A 10,575-nucleotide genomic window follows, 5' to 3' on the forward strand; every position below is an offset into this window, starting at 1 on the left:
ACTATATATTGTAAGTAGTAGTTAATTAATTAAAACAGTTAAAATTCGTTAATTACGCTATAAAACGAAGAAGCTAGATTAATTATTGGTTATTAATATAATAATAATAATATTGTGTTGATGTATGCACCAACTTGTTGTCTAAAGTAGTAATAGAAAAGATTATCACTTAATGGGTACAAAAGTTATCCTTTATCACAGGTAATAGTAGGCCACGTTGGAAAGCAACATCTTAGCCCCACCCTAATTGGAATTTTCTCTCGTAGCGTAACTCTAAAGTCTCGTAATAATGAAGAGGGATTCTAACGCTTAATTTCGGACAAATCCAAACCATTTTTTATCTAATAATAGTTAATTCCTAATGATAGATTATTAATTACTAGAGCACAAAAGTTAGTAGTACATTTTGTTGATCATGTTGTTATGAATATCAAAATTAAAATAGCGATGGCGATAGCGATAGTGAGGGGGGTATCAAGTGCTCAACGTAACAGCATGAATTTTGTCCACTCATAGGCATACGAATTGTCTGATTGTCTCAAATAAACACTAACTTGCATTGGAGATGGATTAAAAAGTCAACAGACATAAGCAGATCTTGTGCAAAAATGGTTGATTCGTGTTCTCTACATTATGTTGTTTTGGGTTTGTTGTTTCCTCTGGCTCATAGTTAGAGGAAGGTTTGGAACTTCACCTTAGATATGGAGCAGCTTTGATTCCTGTGACCCCATTGTATAGTGGGAAACCCGTGAACTTATGAGGAAAAAAAGGAAAAAAGGATGGAGGCCTATAAAGCATTGATATTGATTGATCGTGATTCCTGAAGCTCATCACTGCAACCCTTGCCGGCCCCGCCCCAAGACACATACCAATCCCTACGTCAAACTAATTTCGTCTCCACTCATTCTTTTGTAATATCAAACAAATTAATTCCTTTTAATTATAAAAGCCAAGTTTATCTCGAGGTTAGTTTAGTTGGTTAGATTCAGTTTCAGACTTTTACTTTTCTGTTATGTTTAATCGTTGCAGCGGTGATTATTCTCTCCCTCTCCAAGTTTATATACTCAGAATGAGTGATGAAAGCTTATATGAAAGTTATAAACTTTATAGGTTGATAATATAATGGGATATGTAAAGTAAGAATCACGTTTATCGTTTGCTTCGTGATGTGCTCAATCACAAGAGCGACGAATCTATCACCATTAGATTTATTTTCTGACAGAAGAAGCAAGCGGGGCCTCTCTGATGGTTTTCTTTAGGGAAAAAATGAAAATTTGCGTCACGTACCGTACACAAGGTTCAATAGATAGTAAGAATAAGAAACGAAGTTGATAGAACCCATAGTGAGAGTTAGAATTAGAAAGATCAGCCCCTCGAATTAAAAATGGAATTTCGAAATAATTATCACCTTTTCAGTTTTTCTCAACATAAGTACATGACCCCTATTCTTGAATATCAACTAAATTAGCCTCTAAAAACACAACCCGAATCAGATCTACACCTCAAGTTTTAAAGGTGGGAAACTGGCACTAATCAAAACACAGCCACCACCCTACAACTGAACCCTAAATTTGAAAATTTTAAGGAAAAGGAACTCAAAAAGAGGGAAGAAAAAAATTATTCTGAGTTGAACTTTATATATTTTACAAATGCTATGGAAGGATTAACCTACCTGCTACCTAACGTTGACAAATGGGCAAGGCACAATGATAAACCCAAGCATACAACACTCAAAAAGATTTATTCAATTTTATTCCACTAGGAAGGAACCTAATGCGGCTACATCGTTTTAATCTGGCTAGGGCTTCCTGTGGCTTACCAAGCAAGAGATCCACATAAACTGCAGTGAGTGTGGCTTCTGGGGAGTTTGGGAGTATGGATAATGCCTGCGTAACCAACAAACTGGCTTTCTCAAATTCACCCTGCATTGCAGCCATTGCTGCAAAGTTTGCATAAATGGATGCCCGCGCTTCCTCTGGCTTGAGGAAAACAATACTTTGTGTCTGCTCAGCAGACAAATTCTTCGCTGCTGTGGACCCTCCATTTAAATCTTCAATTTCAACCGTCCTCTCCACTCGCCATTTCTCAGAGTCCTCTTGACTGAAAGGTAATTCAACATTGTTTCCCCCAGACAAATAAAATGACAAGTGTTCGGCAGCTTCCTTTGGTCTATTCAGCAAACAGAGAGCCTCAGCTGCATAAACATGCCCAAGAAAGACATAAATTCTGGAACATTCTGGTAGTTCTAGGAGAGATTTTGCAACTGCCAGTGCCTTCACTGGGTTGTCCAATTCCAGCTCCACATACGCCAGATTAGCAAGAACAGCTTGCTTAACCAGTTGATGTTCTCTTCTACAAACTTCTTCATAATAGGAAAGGGAGTTCTGCACGAGTTCCTGACCAGCTCCTCCCTTTTGTTCTTTTGTGTCCCCATTTGAATTAACCTGACCTATACCTACTGCTACTGAAAACGCCTTTCCATCGATGCCATGTAAATTCTTAAGATTTGAATTCTTTGAAGACAACACTTCACTTGTATCAGTTTCCTCCACAGAAGAATTCGATGGCAAATCAGACTTCACGAAATTTGTAATACTGGAGTCCAGCAAGTACAGAGCATTCAAGAGGCACTGCCGAGCAAGAGTCATTGATAACTTCAGCCGTCCATCATCACTAGGACAATCGTCCCTTTCAGATGAACCCATATCTCCACCAACTGGAAAGTGGTCTCCCAAAATAAGTTGCCTCCATTTTCCCGTCCCTACAACACAAACTCCAACTTCCAACTTCTCTGAAGAAACCCGACTTGATCCAATTAGGCCTTTTTCTAAAGCCATCAGACAGCATTCTGAGATCCGGAGCCACAAGAGAGGCTGTTTGTAAAACACCAAACTTGCCTTTTGGAAACAGCGAGCAGCAAGTAGTGGCTTCCCGCTGACCAAGTACTGCACACCGCAATTGTAAATGATAAGAAGAGAATTATCCTGGGAAAAAGTGGCTAGCTTTGAGGGTTGGTCCTTCCGCAGGGATGAACAATTATTTAATGCCTTTGAAAAGAATAATGAGGACGTCTGATATTTGCCAAGCTGATGATATATGCACCCAATATTGTTGTTGAAAATGCTAGAAAATGCTGGGTCTGTCCGATTACTTGATGCCATCAATAGCTTTATTGCTTTGCGGTGGTTACCACGAGCATATTCAAGTTGAGATTTCAAAAGAAGAGCCATGGATGAATCTCTTCCACGTGCAATGTTCATTGCTAGCTTGACTTCACGTTTTGCTAGCTTCAAGTTCCTAGTCAGCAGCAGAAACCGAACCTTGTAAAGTTGCAACTTGAGCTTTAAATCAATAGTAGAAAACCTATCAGCCAAAGCCCTTGAAAGATCATTTGAAGTTGGACCCATCGGCCTTGATAAATTTGGTCCACCCATATCCAACATCATGGCTTCGTAATCAAGTGTATCTTCAGATAGAGCTCTGGATAGATGATTTTCAGAGACATTAGCACCTGACCCCAAATCTGAACTGGATGCATCAGCAGCAGGTGCATTAATGGCAACAGGTGTAGACTTTGTCATTGTATTTGCAGATTGCTGCTGTGCAGAGTTCCCATTGTCACCTTGACTCATGGTGCTAACACCAAATGCCTTTTCCAGATAAGTCAACACGTCCTAAGCAAATGAAGCCCAGTTCAGAACAGCGCACATGTACACATATAGAAGCTTAAACGGGAGGGATGGGGAGAAAACACACATTCGACTAACAAACTAGGATAACGAGTGGCTGATACTAGGAGAGTCCATGGATATGCACAACAAGAGTTTTACAGCATAATTTATCAGATAAAATAACATAAATCAAGCAAGTTCTATCTATATATCTTAACCATTCACTTCAACCACATTAACAAGTATATCAGACTACAGTTTAAATTTCCGCGCCTGCCCAACCTCTCACAAATTGGAAGGGTTTATGGGTGGAAGCTAGGATAAGATAATCCAAATCCTAACAAATAAGTATATCATATAATCATTATAGTATTGGAAACCTGCAGTCAGTAAGTGCATTTCTCTATCTGACAGTTAAAAAGTACACTCAAAGAAGATAAGATTCAGCCATTCCCAACAAAGAACACCTCTACAAATAAAAGTAATTAAATAGACTAAGCTGGCAAATCATCATCCAAGAAACTCAGCTGCCATGACCAACATTAGCTTGGAAAGAACAATGACTTATCACAGTGGAAAAGAGCTCATTGTTCAACTAATCAAAGAAAAAGTCAGATTAAAAACTAATTGCAAATTATGTAAAAAGAAACCATATTTATGTATTCATCAAAGAAATAACTGGCCACACACTACTTAAAAAGGGGGAGGGGGGATACATCATGCATAAATGAAAATTCAAAACCCATCATTGAGTCAACATCAATGCATTAAGTAACAAAACTTCCAAAAATCAAAAGGTAAACCAGCTAGTGAAATTATCACAGAACTTACAGCTGATTTTGATGCATCATGGCAAGCAAGGCTAGCATCAAGCAGCAGAAGGCAAATATGTAGAGCTGTTGTCTGCTTAAGGCAAGAGAACAAGAAACAGAGTAAAACAAAGGAACACATCAATCTACCTTCTGAAAACCAAGTAACATTAAATAATACGTGATATATGATGTACCTCATCTATGGGTTCAATATTTTGAAAGAGGGGTTCCAAAACTGATAATGTCTTTGCATAGTCATGGAGATGGAACCAGATCATGGCCTAGAGAGATTTAAGGAACAAAATCACATCAAACATCAACAAAGATATTAAATCATAAGTATATGTCCGTCAACAAAACAAGTGTCAACCGAGAGAAATAAATCAAAATGACACAAGGAGCAAAAGAGCATACAATATTTAGCATTGCCACAGAAGAGTCGAATTCATCTGCATACATTGTATTGGTGCTATTTGCACCTGAAAACTGATGTGATCTGGATCCCAAAACAACTTTATTTCCAACATTGTTAACTGATTCCCCTTGTTCTCCAGAAGCCAGGGCAAGCTCGTCACTTTTTCTCTGAATCAAGCCCAACAGAGAAAAGGAAAAAAAAGGTATAAGAACAGAAATCATAAATAAATACATACCAAAGCTTCAAGCTGCAACTCAAATTATCATAAACAGCATGTCTAAATGAGAAAAACCTATTCAACCATTCTCCACCATCTTTTCATAACTTTCAACCTTATCACACAGGTCACACACTTCATATATAATTTTCTCATTTGTAAATATCATGAATAAGTAAGTAAAAGCACCAAGAGAAGGAAACCAAGTTGCGGGGTGGAAGTGGGAATCAACATATGCATTATATTATACTATGTCCTACTGGTATCGAAATCATATTGACATTCTGATACCAATCAAAGAATCCAAATTCACAGATCAAAAATCATGAGAACCTTTCAAGAAAATTTGGTCTCCTGACATTTTAAGTTCGTTCAGTAACTGAAGCCAAGAGCCTATTTAGCAATTAGTGTTTACAAAAGTCAATTAACGACCTAAGTCTATCTGCATTTTAATCCTGCCATTGGTTCTCTATCTGTGTCAATGGCATTCAATTTCCAATTTTCTAATAATGAAGGCAAGAAATGGTTTCCCTCGAATATAAAGCACAAAAAAAAAGATGCAAAACTTCCATTTTGCAGAAATTTAAGAGAGAGATAGAGATATGAATTTTAGATTAGCATACCTTGATGCCATTAAGTACTTCAAGCAACTTTTTGGGGTCTGAACATCCATCACGGAAGAATTCCGTGATTGCAATATTATGAAGTACCTGAAATATTAGGATTCAAAATCTTGAAGATTAGGATTTGTACTAAAATTGTCTTACACAACAATACCCAACAACCAACATAAAGACGCAAAGATTGGTGGGTGGACACAAAGCTTGCAAGGATTTGCCCACTTGACATATCAGGTTTGAACATGGATGATGACAGATTTTATCATAATACAAACATTACCATAAAATCAAGCACTTTAATTTGTAAACTTGTATGGGAGGCTTGATATGCACTATGCGGAGAGCACCATTAAATTCATGCTTTCTAGAAAACTACAAAAGAAAGAAGAAAAATAAAGATGATTTTATTTCTATCACAAAGGCACTTCTGCAGAATAACTTACTCCACTGTTATTATTCATGTAAATTAATCATAGTTCATACATTATACCCAATCCATTAGGTGAATGCATAAAAGAATAAGTGATATATATATTCAGAGAGAACATATCTAGTTTCATGAAACTGCAAAGAACAAAACTGGGATATTGGCGGAAACATGGGATACTGAAGAACACATACTTGTACAGATGATAAGGTTTGCAACTATTTTACAATCTCAACAGTTCAGAAAAATAAAACTCTCAGAGTGATCAAGGCCTTAACCAATGGCTTACACAAGATTCTGTGATTAATGTGTAAGTTTATTTAAGTATCATTGATCAATCTACTCTACAAAATTGACCTAGAGTTGTGCATGCGACAAGTAATCTCTTTTCCACTGTTAAACAAGTCGCACTCTATGCTAGAGCAAAACCGAAACTAAAAAAAAAAAGCAAAAGAATCGGAATGAAAAAGATCATACATGTACAGAAAATGAGCTCATAATTCCTCTTCCAGCAAAATCATTCAATAAAATTCAATGTTCCATATAGAATTCAGAGCACATGTTTCCTACTTTTCTCTGAAAATATAAGAACCTTCACCAGTTGATTCACCCTGTGTTCAATGTTCTTACTTATTAGTGGTTCCTTACATCACATAAGGCAGCATTTTGCCATGCATCCATCCAAAGCAGCTCAATGCAACTTATCCAGTCTACTCAGATACTGGCTACCTCATCTAACCCACAAATACCAGTTCAAACCATCTGCATTCAAATTTACAGCCAAATAAGCTTTCATCCCGAGAGCTTACTGTCTATACTTCACTTAAGGCACCCATGGAATTTCATATAAACCAGTTCAACCAAATCACACTCACATTTCCATCCACATAAGGCAATACTCACTATTATCTACCACTCCCTGAGGGTACCAAAACCGCGATTCACCTCTCCACGGAAACAAAAATCTAAGCAACAAATCAATCAGCTGAAGCATCGCAATTACAATCAAATCCAGAACACAGATAGCAACAAGAACAAGAATCGAGCATCGATAAAAATAAATAAATAAATGAACGCCTAGAAGCACCAAGACTTTGTCACAGAGAATGGTAACACGGAAGTGATAAAATCAAGAACACTTCAGCGGCATCAGCATCGATAATACATAGGAAATGGACAAAAAAAAGGAAAGAGGAGTGATTCACTATACCTTGGGATCGTCTTGCTTCTTCTGCAAGAGCTGGTTCAAGACGTCGACGCAGTCAGCGAACTTGCCAGACTGAAAATGCAAGGCAGCATCCTTGGAGAGGGCGACGGTGACAGTGAAGACGGCATCGTCGGCATCTGTGACGGAGGAGGCGTCACGGTTGGCGGCGGTGGAGGACGGCGAAGTGGACGAATCTCGAGCCTCCATGGTGAGATCGAGGAATCGGAGAGCGAATCGAATGGTGACAGTGAGGGTTTTGGGGGAGGAGATAAGAAAAGCCCTAAAATTGAGTGAGGAGAAGTGAATGAATCTGAGTCACATTCAGAAAAAACCGATGTGAGATGCGAAGGCTGAGAGAGAGAAGAGAGAGAAGAGAGAAGTAAAAAACCCTCGGTGGTGCTGCTTTCTTAGTTGCTTGGATTGGATGTGGAGACACAGAAGAGGAGGAGAGAGTAAGATGAAATGAAAACCTATTCGCCGAATCGGGGCAGATTCAGATAGAAAGAAAAAGACTCAAGAAAGAGAACGGGGCAAAAAATAATAACATTTTTCCTCTTTTGCTTCTTTTTTCATCATTATTAATTCTTCTCATCATTTAAACTTTTTCTTTTTACGTGATTTTTATGTAATTTTAAATACATTGAAAGCGTAAATAATTAATTATCATAAGGAAAAGTAATATGGTGGAAACTAAGTGTAGTCAACTTTACATGAAGTTGATAATTGAGAGTTATTAGATAATTTGATTGGTTTGACTAAAGTTTTATCTAACAGCTCTTAACTACCAATTTTACATGAAGTCATCTGCACCTGAGTTTTCATAAAGTAATATCACTACCTTCAATTTTATATTGTAATTTTTTCTTATGTAATTTAAAATTGTTCTCTTTTCTCGTTATTTTATTTTTTATAGTAAGAATATTTATATTACATGTAATTTGAAAATAATATAGTATAGATGGACTATATTTTGAATTAGAAGTGATGATATTACTCTCAAATCTCAATCATAAGTTACTTAATTATGTTTTTAAAAAATATTGGGTAATTTGAATATAATTTATAATACATAAACAATATTTTCGTAATTAAAAAGTGATAACATTGCTCTCAAATTGTTGAATTATATATTTTGAAAAATATTAGGAAAATAAAAATGCTTATAATTAACTCTTTAACAAAGTTACAAAAAAAAACTACTGATTTTTTTTTCCAACTTCTTTTATGTTCCGTTTTTTTCTTCCCTCTTCTTCTACTCCTCTATTGCATTATTTGTTTCTTCCTTCTGCATTAATTTGTATTGGCACTACGTGTGTGTATATATATATATATATATATATATATATATATATATATATATATATATATATATATATATATATATATATATATATATATTTTAAGTCTTAACATAATTTATGTGAAATTAAATTCTATAAAATCAATTTTTAAATTATGTGAAAAAAGTTCAAAAATTTCTTAGAACCAAAATAGAAAATTCTATAAATATAATATATAAGTTATGAAAAAATATAAAATTATATGCAGTTATTTTTATATGAATTTAATAGTTGATAATTGTTATATGTCTTGACATGTTTTATTAAATTATTATTTAATTATTTTTAATTATTAATATTATATAAAAATAATTGTGTGTGAATTTTTATTTATACAAAAATAATAAAAAAATTTAAAATATAAAAAAGATAGAAGAGAATAAAATGCACATAAAAAAAGAGAAAATAATAAGAAGGAAAAATTATAGATAAAAGAAAAAGAAGAACAAGAGAAAACAAAAATATGGTGAAAAAAAAATAAAAGTTTAAGAATAAGAAAAAAGAAAGTGCACTAAAAAAAAGAAAAAAATGCAAAATAGAATGTCTTATTTTTTGGATTTTTTTGAATTTCTTTTTGAGATTTGGTTAAAAACAATAACAAAAAGTTTTCAATACAATATGGTGAAGTATAGAATAAATATAAAAATTAAAAGAAATATGAATTTTTGTTATTTTTAATATTACTATCAATAATTCAAATGATCAATTCTACTATTTATAATACATGAATGATTTGTCAATAATTTTAACTATTTTTTATGTTTTGTTCTAAACACCTATTTCATTCTTTTTTCAGCTAAATAATTCAAAAAATAAAATAAAAAAAAAACTTATGCAGGACTGCAGGAGCATATTTACTATGCTTGTGTTGTTAATTTAAATATTTAAGTTTAACATATATTATTATATTGTATTATATATTAATTTTATATTGTCAGATTTTATTAAGGTCATTTATTCTCTATTAGTATAAATAATCATGTAATCTCTTTTTGATTAACAAATTAAATTGGTTGAAGAATATTTATAATAATTTTTGTGCTTTTTTGTTAGATTCTGGATATATCTTTGGTTTGATTAATCAAGATGAATTTTTTACTAATTTTATCATACTAGAATTATTAACATGATCAAATTTAATAAATCAAAATAAATTCGTTTTTTCTGCCCCTCCTTTTTAATAGATTTTGTTGTCCAATTATCAAAATATTACTTTATTGTATTTGATATAGTTAAATGCCTACTAAAATTCAACAATTAAATGCCCATATATTTAGTTTGTCATTCATGTTAATTCTACCAAATAAACTAAATCAAATAAACATTTCAACTTTTGGTGACACTAAATTTTGCCATACATCTTTAGCATGGCCGTAATTGAATTAAGTCTCAAAGTGGTCTTTGAAGTTGCACTCGAATTTTATAGTAGTCCTTGAACTTAAAAGAGGTCTGCAACCAGCCTGAAATCCTTTTTTACATGCCTCCGAATAAACGTACATCTTCTCAAATATTGGATCATCATCATGGTTGGACTTAGGCATAACACCAACTGTCACAGTGGAGCCTGGATTGCTCTTCAGCAGTGCCAGCCCATAATCCCTCACCATACTATATTGGACAGCAACATCACCGTACACAACAGATCTAGCATCTCCTAATGCCTTGGTAAGTGAAGATTTGTTTAGATCCAAATCACATTTTGTCTTAAAATATCGTGCAGCCTCGGAGTGTCTCATATTAGGATATTTTCTTAGCTTCTTCACCAATTTACATGCTAGTCACTTCCTATTAGCTGGTCTGTCTTTGGTCTCTCTTGCACAGGTGTGGTCATCCATGAACGTCTTGATCTGCCAGCAATTGTTTTCA

The 10,575-nt window shown here is 34.4% G+C and overlaps 1 protein-coding gene across 2 annotated transcripts; it reads right to left on the minus strand.

Annotated features, from left to right (window-relative positions):
• Window positions 1–1,352: 1,352 nt before the first annotated feature.
• Window positions 1,353–7,908, minus strand: LOC130968927 (uncharacterized). Of its 2 annotated transcripts, XM_057894446.1 has the most exons (7): window positions 7,758–7,908; window positions 7,373–7,649; window positions 5,739–5,825; window positions 4,898–5,065; window positions 4,678–4,764; window positions 4,503–4,574; window positions 1,353–3,674 (listed from the first exon to the last, which is right to left on the minus strand). In XM_057894446.1, the coding sequence occupies exons 2-7, from the start codon at window positions 7,574–7,576 to the stop codon at window positions 1,731–1,733; spliced, it is 2,562 nt and encodes an 853-aa protein (XP_057750429.1). In that variant the 5' UTR covers window positions 7,577–7,649; window positions 7,758–7,908; the 3' UTR covers window positions 1,353–1,730. The 2 variants fall into 2 exon arrangements, with proteins under 2 accessions (XP_057750429.1, XP_057750420.1); XM_057894437.1 differs by having other exon boundaries at window positions 7,373–7,895.
• Window positions 7,909–10,575: the final 2,667 nt, after the last annotated feature.

This window comes from Arachis stenosperma, chromosome 1 (genome assembly GCF_014773155.1).
Source record: "Arachis stenosperma cultivar V10309 chromosome 1, arast.V10309.gnm1.PFL2, whole genome shotgun sequence".
NCBI lineage: Eukaryota > Viridiplantae > Streptophyta > Magnoliopsida > Fabales > Fabaceae > Arachis > Arachis stenosperma.